At 42.9% G+C, this 20,381-nt stretch overlaps 1 protein-coding gene across 1 annotated transcript in view; it reads right to left on the bottom strand.

The window, feature by feature from the left end:
• PALM2AKAP2 (PALM2 and AKAP2 fusion) overlaps window positions 1-20,381 on the bottom strand; it is a 121,597-nt gene that overhangs the window by 46,982 nt on the left and 54,234 nt on the right. The window contains exon 3 of the mRNA XM_088531369.1: window positions 13,824-13,954. Within this exon, the coding sequence (XP_088387495.1) occupies window positions 13,824-13,954 (131 nt within the window). The remainder of the gene's footprint in view (window positions 1-13,823; window positions 13,955-20,381) is intronic.

The following is a 20,381-nucleotide window of genomic DNA, read 5'->3' as shown; positions in this document are numbered from 1 at the left end:
CCTGAAATAAGGGAGTAGTATCAGATACACTACATCAGGCCTTTTGTTTGGCATCCTCTCCTGTAGAAGGGCATTGTTGATCTGGCAGTTTTCCAAAAGAGAAGCCACATTATCTCACTTGCAGCAAGACAAACTGAAAAGGCCTTCACTGAAGTGAGTGAGTTCAGAACTTAGTGAAGAGGATCCAGAGTTCCTGTCCTGCATGAAGTGACTCCTGTGCTCAAAGAAGGTCCATGTCCCCTTGTTGGGACATGTGCCCTAGCACAGTGTGCACAACAGGGAGTCACAGGTGAGAGCTATTCCTTTGGCTGAATGTGTTCATTTGTTGCATTGTTTATTTAAGCAGGTGGTTCCAGTATGCAGGAAATACAGCACAAGCTCTGTCCTCTACTTCCATTTGCAAATTGAAAATAACAGATATTTTGTTTTCCTTCTTCCTTTGGAATGTTTAAAGAGTGAAATAAGCACACAAAAAATGCCATGTAGCAAACTCAAAAACTATGGTGTAATGATCCTACAGTGTAGGCGAGAAATTAGTTTGATGTGGGATTCCTGGTGGACTGCAAGCCTGGACACCAGGATGTGGCTGTTGTGTATGTTGTTACCTTGCAGAGATCAAAGCATTTGTCAGCTACTACAGTCCCAGTGTCAAGAGGAAAAAGTTGAGGCTTAGCGAAAAGGAAGGACATTTCTCAGTTGCAGTTTAATTCTGAAGTACACATGCTCTCTTGTACCTGCTGCAACAAGGATTTTTTGGGCTTTCAGGCTTAAAAGCTTGTCTTTTCTCCAAAGATGAAATGCAAGAGCAAGTCTCTTGTGTGCGTGCGTGTGTGTTTGTGTGTGTAATTTTGGGTGATTCTCAGATGTTGGTCCGTTTTGTAGGGGTTTGGTTTCTGTCCATGCTCTATGATTTTTAAAGGAATTAATTTAGCAACCCAATGGTATCACAGCCATGTCTTTCAGTTACATGCGAGGTTGTGCACTGCCTTAGGCAATATCATTTAGACTACACCATACATCACAGATGAAGTCCTCTGTGTAGAGAACATACACTGCAAAAACTAAGAAAAAAATAAGCTCATTAAGAACAAACAAATCCTCATATCCTGATGTGAAGCGAATTTCCTATTACTGAAACCTGTTTCCACTACACGCTTGCCCCAAAGGCAGCCCAAGCTAGGGTCTTTACCTGAAACACGATGCTGAACAATCAGGAAAGACATTTCCTGATAGTTTCAATTGGAAAACATTGTAGGTTTTGAGGTCACATAGTACAGCTTTCAGAATGATTGATTTTGCATATTTGTCAAGCTGCTCTGAGTGGCAAAGAGCAGAGAATTACAGGGTTTTTCTTGTTTGTAGGCTGTTTGCTCATGAGATTACTTGTCTGCAAGGTGATTCAGGGGTGTTGGTCGTCGTCTTCTTGGCAAAGTAAACTCTGGTATTTTTCTCATGCTGAGTCCCAGTGATACTCACCACACGTCCTCTCCCTCTCCCTCTGTTAATCCCAACAGGGTAAGAACTTCAAGGCATGGGTGTTCCCATTGCTTGTTTAGGGATTGCGTGTGCATGTACAAGGCCTGTGGCAGCTTCATGGCTTAGATATTCTCCCACTACAACCTTTTCCAAAATTGGAATGTTATTTTGCTGGCCTTAGACTGGGAGACTTTTTTTTTTTTTTTTTTTTTTGTGTCAACAGCTCTTAGCTGAAAATCCTACTGCAATGAAACTGGAATGTCAATGTAACAGATATGACCAATCTCTCCCAAAGTTAGGAATGGTATCAGCTTGATACCCTGCCCAAAGTCCTAGGAGTGTCTTGTGAATAGCAGGCTTGATTGTGTGGGACCGGATCAATGCGTGGCCTCAGGCAACCCATCTGAAATGGCATTTAAAAGGGTGAATGGGTGTCTCTAATACCCCAACCTGTGTGCTGCCAGAGAGATGAAGTTCTGCGGGTGACATGTTACTGCTCTGCAGCAGCTGCTGCCTGAAATGTGTTCCTAAATTTAGGACTGCATTTCTGAGCCCATTCCAGGTGTGCTAACTCACAAAGCACAGAGACCCTCAGACAAGTCAGAACAACACTGAGGACAGCCCAGTTCTCTTCCCTAGGCTTTTGATGTGCTGTCATTTGGCATATTTAAGTGGCACTAATGGTGTCCTCTTAAATGCAATGGGGAGCAATTCTGACCCCCAAAATCTCAGCCTCAGGTATGCTAAAAGTGTGAGAAAGGTATATTACAATGATAGAACACAGAAAAGGATATAGAAATATAGAAAAATTGTTCATATATCTTGCTCGAAGTCATGCAAGAGTCCATATGTGAGTGAAGACGATTACCCAGTTACCCAAGGATAATCTGGGGACTTATTGCTATTGCCGATTTCTCACTATTGGCAATTCCAGAGGATATTTTGCACCACTTACATGAGTCGAGGTATCCAGGACAAAAAGCATCCTGTTTCACACTAGTTAGTAATTTTAGATCTCCTGCTGACATACTGTAGTTGCTTAAAGGCTAGCTTTTTAAAATCCGTTTTTTTTCCCTAATATGTTTTCCAGTAGAGAGGTGGTTATTCTGAGCTAAAATAACTTCTGCCAATGGAGCTGATTTCAGTTAAATGATGGACTTTTTGCTGACAAAACCTAACTCTACGGAGGGAAGTTTTGCTGGTGTAGCTATATTAGTAAGAAAGGACAGAGTAGGCATAATGTAACAGTCTTTGACATGAAGGACTGAATGATTTTTGCTCAGCATGGGATATCATGAGCATGCTGTTTTTTCCTCTGGTTTTCTAAATCATTTACAATATACAGTATGTTTTTATGACTCTTCTAAATGTCTTATCTTATTTGACTTAGATAGTAAGGTCCAGTTAGTCCAGTTAGATCATCTTTTCCAATCTTTTCTTCATCGGATGATTTATTTTTGACCTGTGCTCTTCTTTAAGGATTTGGGTACTACACTCAGAGGAATGTCTCCTGATGGAGCAGACTGAGTGCCAGCTGCATCAGGAGAGAAGGAAACGCAGATCCCTGTTCCAGCCCCAGCAGGCTGATACATGGTATATTTCAAACTCTTGCCCATACTTTCTTTTACATAGGTAGCATCTAGGCTAGCCATTGCAGTATATACATTTCTTTCACTGTCTCATAGCTATGACTCCTTGCATGGTGGTCTTCGTTAGCTGGAGGGCATTTAAGGAAAAGTGTGGATATAGTCCAGGTTTGACTACAGTGCCTTATAAATGGCGACTTTCCTCCCATTTGGAATCAGCTGTGTAGACTACTACTTGCATTTTAAAGTCATGAGCTCCTCCAGCTGCTTTCTGATCAAGCTTTTCAACATGCTCTTTGTTCAGAAGTCCTAACTACACCTCTGTATGATAATTGCATAGGATATGGATTAAAGATCTGTTTTACCGAGCCTCAAATGCACAATCTATGTTGGTGACTTTGAAAAATGCAGTAGGTTTCTCCTATTTTCTCTGTGCACAGCAGCACTGACATCCTTGTCAAGTCCTTTCTCACATGTGACAATTAGAACAGGTCACAGAAGATACTATACAAGTCAAAGTTTTTATCCATGCCCCTCAGTTGTTTAATGCCTCAAGTTGTCTCCACTTATTACTCTCTCTCTGTCTTTACTTTATCTATTTCATTGCCTCTCTGCACATCTGTCATACCAACTCAAATTTTCATCTTGGGTTCTTACAGCAGTCTGGCTCTGGGACCTGATTCCTCCATGTCTTACACTATGGAGTCATATGTCACTTGATCCTACAAAGTCCATATTTGTACACGGCTGTGAGCATGTCTTACATTTGTAACATGCTGATCTGAGTGCTCTGAATGTCCTTCATTGTTGATTTGAGCATATCATTCACGCATTATATTCTTGGATGGCTCCGAGCATTTTTCCAGCACGCTGAGGTTCCCTGTTACTACCCATTTTGCTGTTCTACAGAGACCATTACGTGTGTGCCAACAGTCTAGTCTCCACTCGTACATGTACCTCCTTGGGGCTTTTCTTTTTTTCTTCAACTTATTAAGGAAAATCTGTAACAGCTGTCCCGTTCTTATCAATCAAGATTACAGATTTCATATCCAGTCTTTCTTTGCCTTCAGTGGACCACCAGCTGTGATTTGTGTTTTTTTTTCCTTATAAATCACATACTGCAGTGGTTGAAAAACCCACAGAGAAGCTGAGATGCTTCTCAGAGTGCTGATTTTGGAAGCAAGGCTTTGCAATGCCCACCAGGTATCCCTGGATGCTGTGCTTTGCTCCTCCTCCAGCTGCACTGCTGCCTACTGAGAGCTGGCTCCGATCTGCAGAGAGGCATGGAAGTGCTGACTGCTAGTGGGAAAGACTGGGCAGGGAGCTCGAGTATACCAAGGCATGATGGACTAGATACAATATTAATGGTTATTAATGACTGTTTGCATTTCTGTAGCAGCCGGAGGCCCCAGTGTGGGGCTTGTGCAGGAGCATTAGGCTTAGATTCATCCTTTTTCATTTCAGGCACTTAACTGAGCTGCGTGTGTTCAAGGGAGGGAGATGGGCTCACGGGCCCTGGAGGTGATGCTTTTTTGCCATGGAGCCGGTGGGGTCTAAAGGAGACAATGCCCTTTACATAGGTGGCTTATTTAAATGCTCATAGGTAGGGTGAATCCGAGTCTTTGGGAAAGGTGGATTAAGAGAGCCCAAAAGAGCGGTCATGTCATGTTTGGGTCTACATGAGTGTGCACATGTGTGTTTACTGCGTGCTGTTGCTTGTCCTAGCCTTGCTAGACGCAGACACAGCTTTGGCAAAGCAGAGGAAAGTCATTTGATTTATGGTAAAGAGAGAGTACGTAAACACCGCAAAGCATCAACACAGTAAAATCAGCTCAGCTTCTGCCTGACTGTGGGCCATATCTTTGTAAATATGCTGCAGGTCTATGATCTCTTCCAAAAGTCTGCATATGCATATGCATGTCTCCTGTACACTAACATGCTTTTCTGAGACAAATTTTCCTTGATTTATTCCAGCCACCAAGGGCTTTAAGGGCTTTTGACTAACAGCTGGGAGGGAGCTGTTAAGTCAGGACTGGCCTGTGCTAGGATGAGCACACAAGGAAAGAAAACTAATCAGCCAACTCCAACAGAGATAAGTGTTACTGAAATGAGGAGAGAGACTAATTCCTTTTGTTTTAGTCAGGAAAATAATCCTGCTTGGCCTATGGTAAAGATTTAACTCAGATGTAATGGAGCCAGCATTTTCTATTCTTTATGCTGTATCACAGTTTACTGCTTCAGGAAACCCCTGTCAGCAGTAGTCAGCTCTACTAGGCTTAAAAGAAGTGTGGAAATCTTGGAGGGCTTTGCACACAGAGGGAGTGTGGCGATCCAGGATACGATGCATGAATGATGAGGAGATTTCCCCATCTTTCAAGCTGCATCACACAAATAGCCATGTAAATTATGGTTTTAGCTTTGAAATATAAGTGTAAGTGGGGCTGTGAAGTCTTGCACTTGACTGGGTTTTACCTGGCATGGCAAGAAAACGAACCATACTCATGCAGCTTGCAGTTTTTAATGTTACTGAGTAGCTGCTGTAGCTGGGATTGTTTTTTTTGTGATGAATCTAACCAGGAGATGGTAATTGCCTCTTTCACAAGGAGCTTCAGCATGTGTTCTACCACATGGAAGTTTTCAAGCGATTTAGAAACTGATACCATTTCTGGTATTGGAAGTGTACATCAGAACATGTAACTGATACGACGTGATTACCTGGAAGGTTTACGAGGTGTCCTGGAAAATCTGCTTCTGTACCCAGACAAACTTAGGCCTAAGTGTCCCTTCTTTATTGAGGAATGTGCTTCTTACTGTATAACATACTGACATGGGTGAGATGTTAGAAGCACTTGAGATCTCAATTCCTGGACATGTAGAGATGGATCTTTGGGATTTTCTTCATATTTTGCCTCAAAATTAGGCTGGTATATTTATCCAGGTTAGTATGTAGTACAGATACCTTATGGCAGCATAAATAGTTCAAGTAATTTGTATTCAAATTGAACAGGTCGTTCCTTTGCCCTCCTCATAAGATGTTTAGGCATTGTTAAATAACGAATAATTTTTTTAAAAAAAGCAATCATAGAATCATTAAAGTTGGAAGGGACCTTTGGAGATGTCCATTCCAACCCCCCTGCACACACAGGGTCACCTATAGCACATGGCACAGGATGTGTCCAAGCAGGTTTTGAAGATCTCCAGAGAAGAAGATTCCATGCTTAGGTGTTGTGAAAAAATGGAGATATAGCTGCTCCTAAATTCATAATACCAGCACTTGGGTAACTATTAAAGGACTGGTGTGTCATTCTGATACTTTTTAAGTGTGGGCTAAATTCCAAAATTTAGGCAAGATTGTTGTTTTTATTGCTGTTGTTACTTCTCTGTTAGTGCTGCATCTAAATATGTTATACCAGATGTAAAACCCCAAACTAGCTGCGAACCAGCAATTTTAAACTCATTTTCTGGGATCATTCTACAAGTCTTAAATAATTCTCTAACTATAATGCAGAAGAGGATCTTTTGGAAATCTGAGATTTCCTGTTGTTGAGGCGTTTTCCCTTGTTTTGCTTTGTTCCCTGTTTTCCTAAGAAATGTAGCACATATGAAACACACACCAGAGCAGGCAGAAGCTTTATGGGAGGTGGAAGACGTGCTGCTTTGGAAACCGCACTCCTTAAGGGGCTGCCAAAATTGGAATTTGTGCAACTTCAGCAGATGAGCTCTGATATTGATCAGTCTCAGCTGAGAAGCGGGCAGAGGGCTTGGGGATGAACAGCTGCCTCTGTGCAAAAAGCCTGAGCTTTCCTCATAAGGCAAGTAGAATTTGGAGAGCTGTGAGGAGACAAAACATTTCTGTTATTTAACTCTTTGAGAGCTCGTCCGATGTGACTGTTTTTATGGGCAGCAGCATGTTCATGTTCATTCCTGCTTGGAATTCCTGGAGGCTGGGCCAAAAGCCCATCTATGGATGTGTTTGGCACCCTGACACAATCCCAAAGTGCCCGATAAACAACGTTCCCATTATACTTGATGCTTTTGTGCGCCATACATTCAGTTCTCCTCACGAGCATCCACTTCCGTAATGGTTCAGTAATGGGTCTCTTTGGAAGCTTGAACTAAAGTGAGGTTGATGAGCACCTTGTTAAGAAGAGCATTACGGTACCTTATGGTCCTGGATTTGCACTGGCTGCCTTTGGGGAGATCTGAGCAGGTGGTTCTGACATCAGATGATCCCTTGCTTTGAAGTAGTGCACTCACACCTACCATGTGTGCTCTCTCTGTCTCCCTCTCCATCGTGCAAAAAATATTAGTGCCAGTTCCAAGAGAAAATGAGTTACAGTTCCCAGCCTGAGACATGCTTAGGTTTTGATCTTGGGAAAAAGAAGGAGGAAACAAACAGAATTTAATGGGATTCCAGCTAGCACCATAGATCTGTCAAGCAGTTACTGCCTATTAGTAAGGTAGTGCAATAATGAGATTTGTATTCTGCATCTCAGAGGGATTTATTTTCTGAACTTATCCCAGTGTTTCTGACAATACCCAAATACGAGTATTTAAGTGGAAATATTCAATTATACTAATGCAAGCAAGGGACAATTTTGCCAGCTGCAGAAACGTTTCATTCCAGTTTGAATCTGCCTCTATCTAGACTGGGACTCATGTATTGTAAACGGACATGAATTGAGCACAGCAGAACAACAGACAGTCTTGCCCAACCAAGACACATTTTCCTCCAGAGATGTCTCCTCATGTCTCTCCTGTAAGCTAATAAGGCATCTCTTAGTACCTAAGGTAAGTTCTTGACTAGAAGTTGCTCTTGTTCTGTAGCACATAAGGCAGACATCCCTCACTTCAACAGATCTCAAAGATGCTTTCAAAACATCTAAAATATCTGAAGATCAGAACTCCACAGCAGTCTGAGATATTAGCTGCTGGGAAGCAGTGAGTTTTTGTCTTTATCTACCACTCACCCACATCAAAACAGATGCTAACAACCATCAAAAACACGCGTTTGTCCCAAGGAAGAGCTTATGCTAGAGCTCACTACGCTCCTAAGCACAGGCCTGTCCTTTCTGTCATTAGCTCAGAGCTTTCCCTTCTTAGGAGGGCGCTGAGAAGCAGCAGGCTCCTGGAGGGAGCACAAACATTGCTTGGGTGAGCCTACCCCTGGGTGAAACACTCCATAACCCCAAAGGGCTTTTGCAAGTGCTAACTACTCAGTGTGCCTGACACTTGAGCTCCAAGCAAAGGGCAGAGGCATGCATACCTTGGCCACGGCTTCAGTGTTTCACCTCGAAGAGCTGTCAAAGTGCCAAATGCAGTGAAAGGCATGAGTGCATCTGCTAAAAGGCCTCTCCTGTTTCTCCAAAACCATGTGTGTTTTGCGGAGTTCCTCTTAAAACCCTCTGCTTTAAGTCGTCTGGTTCTCATGTGCCAAAACCCAGCACTGCTGGCTGAGTAGAAGTTGCTGTAATTTGTGTCTCTTTCGAGCTGATGGGCACCTTCTCGGGCAGCATAAGCAGATGCATCCATTGATTTCTCAGGGAATGTGCCAATTTACTGAGGATTTAACCCAGTGGGTTCCTTTTCCCCAAGAATGCAACCTTAATAAAACTGGTTATGGTGATCATGAAATTCATATAAACAGCACTGTCATCTCTTGCAGTTTATGAAAATCCTGTGTGTTTGTGACAGGCCAAAGAAAGCCCCGTCCAGCCCTGCTGTTTTATGCCCGTGTTGGTCATCAAGTAAGGAAGTATTTCACAGAGGTTTTTTCATATTGGCACACTGTGTGAAAGTTTCAGAGAAACAAGAACTCTTCACCTTCTGTAGTAAACACAGGCCGCGGGCAAATACTATAATGTAATCTAGTAAAACAAAATAATTTTAGAAGCCTTTCAAATGCTGAGAAGGAACAGCAGGCTGTGGGTGGGCTGCTCCGCACTCTGAGTGCTGTCTGTTAATACCCAGATGTCGAATGCCAACTTTCCATTCACTGCTGCAAAATAACAGACTGTCATGTGGTAAAAATAACCACGGGAGGCACACAGTACATTCCAGTGCTTATTTCACCTACAGCACATAATCGAAGATGTGTCTGCGGAAGTTCAGTAGATATCTGTACGAATGCTGTAGATTTTAGGTTTGTGATAAGAGAGAACGTAATGGAGGGAAATGTTTTGTGTTAACCTGTTAATTTTGGTATCGTTCACTCAGAATCTAAAGCAACTGCAGAGAACAGGAGATCATGTTCTCACTGTGTGGCAACAGGAGGGAACTGCAGAAATGACCTGGGATCTTTATGAGAACAATGAGAAACACATTAACATAAAAGCTTCTCTACAACTCAGGATGGTTTCTGCTAAAAGGTATTGTAAATCCACTTCTGGCTGTGCTGCACCACATTTATGATGGTATAACCAGCCTTCCAGCCAGGAACCTCATACTGCAGCAGTGGCTCTCCAACCTCATCACTGCTGGCAGATTTTCAGATTGTTGAAAACTACATAGAATCATAGAATCATAGAATGCTTAAGGTTGGAAGCGACCTCTAGAGGTCACCTAGTCCAACCCCCTGCACACGCAGGGTCACCTAGAGCACGTGGCACAGGACTGCGTCCAAGCGGGTTTTGAAGATCTCCAGAGAAGGAGACTCCACAACCTCTCTGGGCAGCCTGTTCCAGCGCTCTGTCACCCTCACGGTCAAGAAATTTTTCCTTAAGTTCCTGTGGGACTTTTGATGCTTCAGTTTGTGGCTATTTCCTCTAGTTCTGTCAGTGGCCACCACTGAAAAGAGGCCAGCACCATCCTCCTCACTGCCTCCCTTGAGGTACTTACAGACACTGATTAGATCCCCTCTCAGCCTTCTCTTCTCCAGGCTGAACAGGCCCAGCTCTCTCAGCCTCTCCTCATAGGGCAGATGTTCCAGGCCCCTGATCATCCTTGTAGCCCTGCGCTGGACTCTCTCCAGCAGCTCCACATCCCTCTTGTACTGTGGAGCCCAGAACTGGACACAATACTCCAGATGTGGCCTCACCAGGGCTGAGTAGAGGGGCAGGATCACCTCCCTCGACCTGCTGGAGACGCTCTTCTTAATGCAGCCCAGGATTCCATTGGCCTTCTTGGCCACGAGGGCACCCTGCTGCCTCATGGTCAACTTGTCGTCCACCATGACACCCAGGTCCCTCTCTGCAGAGCTGCTCTCCAGAAGGTCGGTCCCCAGCCTGTACTGGTGCAGAACCTTGCACTTGGCCTTGTTGAATTTCATGAGGTTTTTCACCGCCCAGTTGTCCAGTCTGTCCAGGTCCCTCTGGATGGCAGTGCAGCCCTCTGGGGTATCAGCTACTCCTCCCAGTTTGGTATCATCAGCAAACTTGCTGAGGGAGCACTCTGTGCCTTCATCCAGGTCATTGAGGAATAAATTGAACAGGACTGGACCAAGGACTGACCCCTGGGGGACCCCACTAGCCACAGGCCTCCAACTAGACTCTGCACCGCTGATCACCACCCTCTGAGCTCTGCCATCCAGCCAGTTCCTAATCCACCTCACTGTGCACTCATCTATCCCACACTTCCGGAGCTTGCCCAGGAGGATGTTGTGAGGGACGGTGTCAAAAGCCTTGGTGAAGTCGAGATAGACGACATCCACCGCTCTCCCCTCATCTATCCAGCCGGTCATTTCATCATAGAAGGCTATCAGGTTAGTCAAGCAAGATTTCCCTTTGGTGAATCCATGCTGACTATTCCTGAGCACCTTCTTGTCCTCCATGTGCCTGGAGACAACGGCCAGTATGAGCTGTTCCATCACTTTTCTAGGGATGGAGGTGAGGCTGACTGGCCTGTAGTTGCCTGGGTCCTCCTTCTTGCCTTTTTGAAGACTGGCGTGACATTGGCCTTCTTCCAGTCCTCTGGCACCTCCCATGTTCTCCAGGACCTTTTGAAGATGATGGAGAGAAGCTTAGTTATGACATCCGCCTGCTCACGCAGCCCTCTGGGGTGCATCCCATCAGGGCCCGTGGATTTGTGGGTATTGAGTTTCCTTGGGTGTTCTCTCACCCAATCTTCCTCTACCCAGGGCAAGTCTTCCTCTCTCCAGGCTTCTTCTCTTGTCCCTAGGGCCTGGGGCTCTAAAGAGCTGCCCTTGGTAAACACGGAAGCAAAGGCGGCGTTCAGCACCTCTGCTTTTTCTGTGTTATTCAGAACCAGGGTGCCCATCCCGTTCACCAGCAGACCCACGTTTTCCCTGATCTTCCTTTTGCTGTTCATATATTTGAAGAAGTTTTTCTTGTTATTTTTAACATCCCTTGCCAGATTGTGTTCCAAATGTGCCTTAGCTTTCCTTGTCGCATCTCTGCATTCCCTGACTATGTTCCTGTATTCCTCCCAGGGGGGCCTGTCCTTTTTTCCACATTCTGTATACTGCCGCCTTCTGCCTGAGCACTGCCGGACACATCAGTGTCATTCAACACATCAGTTTGAATAAAGAGTCCAGTGACCCTGTTAAGTCCTCAGGCTCTACTAGTTTCTTCAGGTAACGCAAGACAGAATACCAGCATTTTTGTATGGAACGGCATAGGTTTTACTCTGAAATCTGAGGTTAGATAAGCATGACTCTAGACTGGAGTCCAGGACCAGGCTTCTTTTAACTCTGCTTATTTGCCATTTCTGCTTTATATTTTTGGATTCAAAGACTGTTTCTTATGCTTCTAAGCTAATTCTAAATATCACCATTATTATATGATAATACTTAAAGATTTATATTGACTTATTTTTATGTACTTTTCTGCTTTTTTTTTCTTTTTTTATGATGCAGATGTCTTTTCAGTCACTTGGGATGAGGTGTACAGAAATGCTGACTAATGCAGACATTCCTCTTCTAAATGCTTTTGCAGATGAGTGAGCTTATTAAATGATTACAGTTACTCATGTGTAAGTTCACCCATATGCATATACACTGGCAGGCTAAAAGCTACCTTCTATGATTTCTCATACGATGATAACATGGAAGTCAAATAGATGAACCGCAGTCTGTGCATTCATGCATTTTTGCTGCCCAGGTTGAAGTCAAACAGCTCCCATATAGAGAACTGGCTATAAGAACTGGTTACACCAGCTCAAGGCTAAACATTGCAAGTGTGGGTGCATTTTGCACAGGGCCTTGCAGGAAGGTCACTTAGAAAGTGAGTCAGAAAAAGGAATACTGAACTGAAGCATTCCTATTGTGTTAAGGGCCTCAAATCCATACAAATACACATACAAATCCACAACTAGCTCTAATACTGTCCTAATATTTTTTACCTCTTGACAACACAGGCCTGCACAAGTCTCCCTTCCGTTCGCTTCTGTTTCCTTCTATTTATAAAAACATTCACCTGGTCTGAAGCAGGATCTCCTTTGATTTTCTTACTGTCAACGTTTGCTTAGCTTGCCAAACCTACTGGTTATGTCTGGCTTGCCAAAAAAAATTCATCTCTGTCTTGTGCACCTCTCTCTTCTTTCATCCTACAATGCACTGAGCACTCCGAACTGATTAAGCAGAGCTTATAATCACATAGGGTTTGTGCTTTTTGTGGTGGTGCACACATTTAAAATGGAGCATGTCCTCAAACCTGGGTAGGATCAGAGTGCTTAGCACCTTGCAGTGTCTGGCGCCAAAGGAAATATGTGTTAAATTAGGTACTTAGGTTGGATCCATGTGCTTCTTCCAGCTAGTGCATTTATTTAAAGACATCAGGTAAGATATGAAATTATTTTCAAAAGATACCTCCTCTTACTTCACCACAGTTTTAAAAGAACAACAAATATTCTCAGATTAGGTTTAATTAATAGGAATAAAAAACACAGTAGCGTGTGACAGTTCTCACATTCACATAGGAGCTGGTTAGTGTCATGCAAGCTCATAGCGAGTCTCCCTGAAAAAAATGTTTGTAATGATGTCTTCAAGAAATTTCACAAGAAACTGGCTTAAGGCAAGCCAAGTGCATCAAATCTTTGGCTAGGGCTTTAACCCTTGGACTGTTGGCCCTGTTCGCTTTTTTTCTCCTGACCTGGCACACATGAAAAAGCTGTGAGCTCAAATACGACCAAACCTCTCCAAGTCTTCTGCCAGATTCAAAAACTCTAAATTCATAAGTGTATATAACAAGAAAAAAAAAATGCTCTGGAGTTTGTTCTGTGAGATATAAAAATACTTTCCTCAAGTGTTTTAGTGTTTTACATCCCATTATTTGGAGCAAAAGAAAAATAAAGGAGGACAAACCTATCGACATGTAATGGGAAACATGGAAAAAAATCAAAAGATCAAACCTAACTTTTGAAAGAAGGAGCTGTTTGATCTATACTATTGCATTTTGCAGTCATTTGCACCAGGGAAAAGTCAGTGGAAAAGAGTTCCACAAATGCCTTTTGGCTGTAAGAGTTTTAAAGCAATGGAGAATCTCCTGAATGTTGCACAGCTGCACCTGAAGGAGGACGCTAGCCCTCTTCTTAGACCCCATATGAAAAATCCATCAAAGTCCATGAAATGCAAAGATACCACTTTACCACTTTACCATGAAATGCAAAGATACCACTTTACCACTCTACCTTGCAATAAGTGGGTGTCTGAAAGAAAAATTCTGTTTACACTGTCAATCACGGCATGTTTGCTTGGCTCCTGCACTCTTTGCAGACCTTAGTAACTAGATGGGGGCTGGGGATTAGGGCAGACTCTCACCTTAGCAGGGCTGACTACTCTTAGGCAAAGCATACAACTGCCCATACCTGTGTATGTTTTCTTCCAGCTTTTTAACCTTCAGTTCATCCTCTTCTGACTGCCTCCTTCTGGCTTCTTCCTCTTCTGCAGAGCCAGCAGGAATTCCCTGTAGCAGCCATTTTTCCCGAAGAGCTTTGGACTGTATGGAGGAGAAAATAAAACAAAAACCCTTAGGATAAGAAAGGATAAAACCTTCTTAAAATTGAGAAGAACTACTAATTGTCAATTTAGACGTTAAATTTCAGGTGATCTATTAGACGTTTATCCAGACGTCAGGTCTGTTAGTTTTAGCAAGGGCAGTTTTACAGTAAGCATGGTGTTTACTACTGATGCTTTAAATTGAAGCTATTTTTAGTTCCTAAGTAAGCACAGCATTAGTCAGTCCTGCAAAAACTAAAATTTTTGTAGAGAAGTCAGGATATCTTGTGTATGATAACTCATAAATCTCTTAAAATTTCAAAAATAAAAGAGCAGTATACTTTAAATGTAAGGTGTTTTGTGAAGGATATAATCATTCAGATGTTAAATAAATCAGAGGTAGATGTTAAATTAATCAGATATATTATTTTTGATTTATAAAATGGATGTGTGCCCACACGTGTACACACACACTTTCATACAAGCACAGACATTATCCCTTAGCCAGACCAATATTAAAGCAAACAAAGAGAAGTCTTCCTGAAGCCGTGGGTATCCAGTGACACAACAGAAATGTTACAGTTGGTGGCCACAGCCAGTTCCCAATACGGCAATTTGGTGTGCTTTCCATACCGAAAAACATGGCTATGACTTCATCGTGGCACCTTCTAATCCAGCTGGAGCTCATCCAGGGGCATTTACTAGTTGAGATGCACTGGTTGCAAACAATGCTTTAAATCGCACATTGGCATACGTGTCCTGGTCAGAATCCTCCCAAATAGATACAAGGAGCTAAGCTGGGAGAGAGAACATGGAATGAACCCTTGGGAAGGAAGATTTGCGACCTTCTCCTCTCCCACCCTTGGCAAAAATGAAATGAAGCTGATGGAAAACTCACTGAACTAGGGAACCTGTAAAACTAGCCCCTTCACTGACTGGAAAGAATGGCCTCAATTTTGAATTTCCAAAGCAATTATAAATATTAGTTCAAGGAACGAGCTGTCAGAGCCTATATTCCCTACAGTGAAAAGGAGCTAATAAGAAAATCATCAATTAAAAGAAAATGGATTTCAGAGGCTGCCCAAACATGCACTATCAGTCTCTCTAATGAGACGTTCATAGCTAGAACAGAGTAAAATAGATTCTGATTTGTGCAACATTCACCAATAGAAAACAGTCTCCATCCACACCCAAAATAGAAGACTTTTTGACATGACACACAAGTCTTACTTGCTAGTTTTTGAGTATATATATATATAGACGTAGTATCTGTGCACAAGCTATTCTTGTCACTTCATGGCCTATTTGATTTAAAGCAATTTGATTTTAATATGACAGCAGTATAAATCAACGCAAACAAATTAGACTTTATAAATGACTCCAGCTTTCATTGACATAACTATGCTGCACACCACATTCATTTTAGGTGATTCTTCAGGAAACGGGAATATGTAGGAATCACTATTCCTATACAAATGAGGAGCTCTGTATGATAAAAAAGGTTTTGTGCTCCTGTTACCACCTGTCACTGCCAAAATTCCCCCCACCCTGTAACCAAATCTGTACTGTGCTTTATCTAGCCAAGAACATCTGAATTCAGTTTTGTTTGTGTCACAAGCCACAAAACATTATAGTCATTATCTTCAGTCACAGTTTTACTGTTTTTTCTTCAATTTTCTGTCACTGTTTGTGTTTCACGCTGTATTCCATACACTGTCGGAGAGATTTCTTGGTGGATCCTTTGCTTTTCTCTACAGTATTGATTACTACCCCCATGAAGGTTGCAATGAGGTGGAGGTTGATCATGTAGCTTGATCACCTTGTCAGGGCACAGAGTCAATGAAACTCCCGTCAATAGAGGAGTTCCAAATTATCTGCACCAAGAAAAAAATCAAGAACAGTCAAAAAGCAATTTTCAAGTGACATCTGCATGGCTCTTGGGTGCTAAGTAAATAACTGCATGCTTTAGTTTGGCATTTGAGAGGTCTCATCAGCTTAGCTCAGCAGGTACCAACTGTGCTGTGCTGGGCCAGATCCAGTGCTCAGCCCCGGGAAGACCAGTTGCTTACTGCAGAATTGCTGTCTTTCCTTTAGTAATGACATGTTGCCAACCATATGTGCAAGCATGTTAACTGCACGTGCCGTTCTCAGATACGGCTTCAAATTGGAAATCCAAAGTGTTACTCTGTTGGAAGAATAGATTTCCAAAGATCAAACTACAAAGAAAAAAGCCGCTTCCTCTGTTTAAACCTCTCAAACAAAGCTCCAGATCTCCTAAGAAAGCTCTCAGCAAAAAATGGCTTAGACCATCCCTAAACGTTTAGTTAATAATCACTCCTCATCTGACACGGGGGGAAAATGAAACATAACTTTCCTTTCAAAGTAAGTGCTTTACAGACTGTCCATGTTAATACTCAAACAGGGGAGGGTCACTCTCTTCAGTACAAAACACTGTACAACAAATAAGAGATTTTGTGCAGCTTTTGTTTTGGTCTTTGTTTATGCGAACCATTTAAACTACAGATCACATGATTTCTTTCTGTAGAAGGCTCTATTTTAGGCCTATAAATAGGATGAATGTGAAACTGGAAAGCGCCAATGAGATTTTGTTAAGACATACTTAGGGACAGGAATGCTATGATCTATTAAAAATCCTCCCTCTTGGTGAAATGTCAGCATATTTTATCTAAAACAGGAAAACTTGTAGCTTTGATGTTTTTTGGCTCTCCCTTTCAAGACAAAAATGAAGGCATTCATTAAATATTACACTGAAGAATTCAGACATGAAGACTCAGAAATGGAGAGATTTATAAGAAACATTTTTTTTTTCAATTCAGGGAACTTGTTTGCCAAGCTATTGAGAATACATATATTTATATAGCCCATGTAAATACAACAGGCAAACACAGAGAGACACTTCAGGTGACCATGCCTTGCAGCCCTCACTCCAGAGGAAACATTTTTCTGCTAGATTCCTGGCATAGTGTTGCAGCAGCACATATGGATGGAAGAATCTCACACTTGCCTTTAGCAAATCTTTCCCAGGTCTTTTTTCTTGGGCCCTTCACTACAAGAAAGACACTGAGGTGCTGGAGTGATCCAAAGAAGGGCAGTGAAGCTGGGGAAGAGGCTGGAGCAGAGACCTCATGAGGAGCGGCTGAGGGAGCCGGGGTTATTTAGTCTGGAGGAGGCTCAGGAGCATTATCGCTCTCTACAGCTCTCTACAGTTACCTGAAAGGAGGTTGTAGAGAGGCAGGGGTCGATCTGTTCCCCACAATAACAACCGATAGGACAAGAGGAAACGGCCTCAAGTTGTGCCAGGGGAGGTTCAGGTTAGATGTTAGGAAGAATTTCTACACGGAAAGAGTGGTGAAGCCCTGGAACAGGCTGCCCAGGGAAGTGGTGGAGTCCCGTTGCCTGGCGGTGTTCAAGAAACATGTGGATGAGGTCCTTAGGGACATGGTTTAGCAGGTATGGTAGGATGGGCTTAAGGTTGGACTCCATGGTCTTGAAGGTCTTTTCCAACCATAATGTTTCTGTCTTTGATTCCTCAGAAAGCCAGATTGGAGGCTCTGACACAACCCTTGAGACCCAGCCAACCGAGGGTGCAAACAGGGAGGTGCTGTTCAAGGTGCCCTGGGACGCTGTGCAGCCCATGAGGCCGGCAGCATCGAGGATGTCCTGCCAGGCTCACAACGCAGCCAGCAGCAGTTTCCAAATAACAGATGGTTTACTGTCATCTATTATCTTTGCTCCAGAGTGATGAAATTAGATTTCTTGAGAAAATCTCGCAAACCCTCAACACAGAAAAATAAAGGCGTTTCTCAAGTCTGCTAAAATAGAGTATTCTTAAAGTGGAATAGGACCCAAAAATAGTTGTGCAAATTACCCCTACTTAGCCCCTGCTGTGCTTTATTTAACAGTCTGTAATTAAATGGTCACAGGCTAGCATTTCAGCGCTGCTCCTCTTCTATTATCTCCTATGGACCTCTATTTATTACATCCTCCACCTTCTTTATGTACATTGTTCTGTAGGATTAGACCGATGATTATGTATGATTACAGTAGCCAAATCTGGTGATGTATAAATAAAAGTATTTGTGAACTTCATTCCAGCAGTAGGAAAAAAACACATTTTTTAATGTTATAACTACAACCTAACTTTAAGGTTATAACTATACTAACTTTAAAGTTATAACTCACTATAACATTATAACCTGTAATGTAATAACTATAATGTTATAACCTCACTAATGTTATAACTACAACAGGTTATAACTATGTTATAACTACAACCAAACCATCTACAGTTTGGTATAACCATTTCTTCATTTAATGTGTGAGCATTACTTCTTCAGTACTAGGTCCTTCAGCAGAAATTGGATCATGACGTTAAAGGGGCTGTCTCTGCAAAGGGGCTGAATTTTAGTGCGCTGGGTCAGCACTGTTGCCAGGTGAAATGGTGTCTCTGCGCATGTGCACAATTTCAGACTTTTCTGACTTCCAGCTTAGGAAATAACCCGACCTTTCTTCACAATGCAGAGGGAAAAACAGGTCATGATTCTCTGCAAAGATTATGGTGAGGACAGAAGTGAGTGAACAGATGTTGGAGAGGGCAAAAAGAAGTCATACCAAATGTCTGAATCCAGTAGGCACGGGGACTGCAATAAATGTGGTGCATAGCTCCCTTATGTGTTATTTATTCCTCATTTCATACCTCAGGACACTAAAGCCTGAGGGCTTTATGTTGTTTACATTTCGTGCTAGCGTGGCAATAATGTACAGCCTCTGAAATGCACAGAGTCAAATACATAAAAAAAAAAACAACAAAAACCTTCATGTTCAATGCTGTATCTGCTTCTAATGCTGTATCAAATGTTTGAGTACTGAGAAATATAATAATTAGCAGATTTGTTAGCTGCATTTTAATGCTGTGCCCTGAAAGAGTATCTAAAAAATCACCATTGGATTCCACAAAGAGTGATTAATTTTCTCCATCAGTCATACTGATTTAGGACCTTATTGCGTAAACATTGTTCGTAAAGAATAACATGTTCCTAGTCTCACATGAGGGCAGTGTCTTGAGGCTAATATTCTGCCATTTGACTCTTTATGATAACGTAAAAGCCAGAGCTTAGCTACTACCTTTTAAGGTAGTTTCTACCAGGAGTTCGGTTTTTGTTTTCACACGTGGTTACAGGAGCGGTAAGAACCATCTCTTCTCGACAGCAGTTCTTGCTAAAGCTGAACCTGACTCTGGCTGCCAAGTGCATTTTTAAGGATGCTGACAAATTGGTAGAGAAGCAAAAGTCAAAAGGTGACCAAAGAAAACCTCCTCCAGCAAAATGTGCTTGCTCTTGACAAATGCTATTGGGTGAGCAACTGTACAGGACTCTGGTGGTCTTCTGTGCTGTGCAAAATGGGCTTAAATGTCCCTGGTGCAGGGCACTGAAATCAAAGGTGATTTTACATAAATTCTTGCCCAGGGTGAATGTCTTCTGAGACACGAAGACCATGGGGCACTGTTGTTCAGAAAGTGAAGTGATTTTCTTCCCTATGTGCGTTCAGACAAAATGCATGGACAAAATATGGATGTGAGGGCATGGCTACTTGTATCTTCAAATCTTGTGTAAACAGTCCACAGGGTACTAGGAAGTGCAGATAAAGCTCTTGCTTTATATAGGACTGGGAGAACGACATATTGAACCCCTTCCATTGGATCTGGAAGTCTGGCTGTCCACTTGGTTTCCCCTGGCATAGCGGGGTGCATGTTGGATTTACCCTTTGCCTCTCAGGAATGTCCAGACTTCCCAGCCATCTCTGGAGCTCTGGAGGCAGCAGCTCCCCGGGCTTTGCTGTTGGATTGCAGCTTTGTCAGCCAGCTAACAGCCGAAATGGGGAGACCTGCTCCAGGGCCGCAGAGGCTGCTCTGCCCACGGCCGGGCGCCCCACGCGTCTGCCCGGCTCGATAAAGTCATGTCGGCAAGCGACACAAACGCAAAAACTCTTCTGGGATGCCTCCCTTTTCCTTCCTCACCATCTCCGCACACCGCGTTTCTTGCAGGCTGCATTTTTACACAGTTCCCAATGCTGTCCAGCTGGCTCTGACCCAGCGAGTGCAGTTTACCCAGCGGGTCTGGGTCTGGCATACCGGTGCACGGTGCCAGTATTAGCAGAGAGGTTCCTGAGGCTTGCACTGAGATTACAAGAAGATTTGTTCCTCTGCCAGCAGGCCTTGCCTTTCCATCCAGAAAGGAGAAAAATGACTGTTTGCATGGCTATAGCACAAACCAGTATTTCAGAGACACACGCTCTCAACTATACCTGACATAGTCTGCAAATGCTGAGAGGGGCTGTAGGCATAAAATAACATGACAAATAGGTCTATCTACACATAAGCAGCTTTTCAAAATACAGCCCTGAGGGGT

This window comes from Tinamus guttatus, unplaced genomic scaffold, assembly GCF_059628265.1.
Source record: "Tinamus guttatus ecotype Peru unplaced genomic scaffold, ASM5962826v1 Tinamus_guttatus_pri_ptg000410l, whole genome shotgun sequence".
Lineage (NCBI taxonomy): Eukaryota > Metazoa > Chordata > Aves > Tinamiformes > Tinamidae > Tinamus > Tinamus guttatus.
The sequence above is the reverse complement of the archived record's forward strand: the minus strand, read 5'-3'. Positions and strand labels throughout refer to the sequence as shown.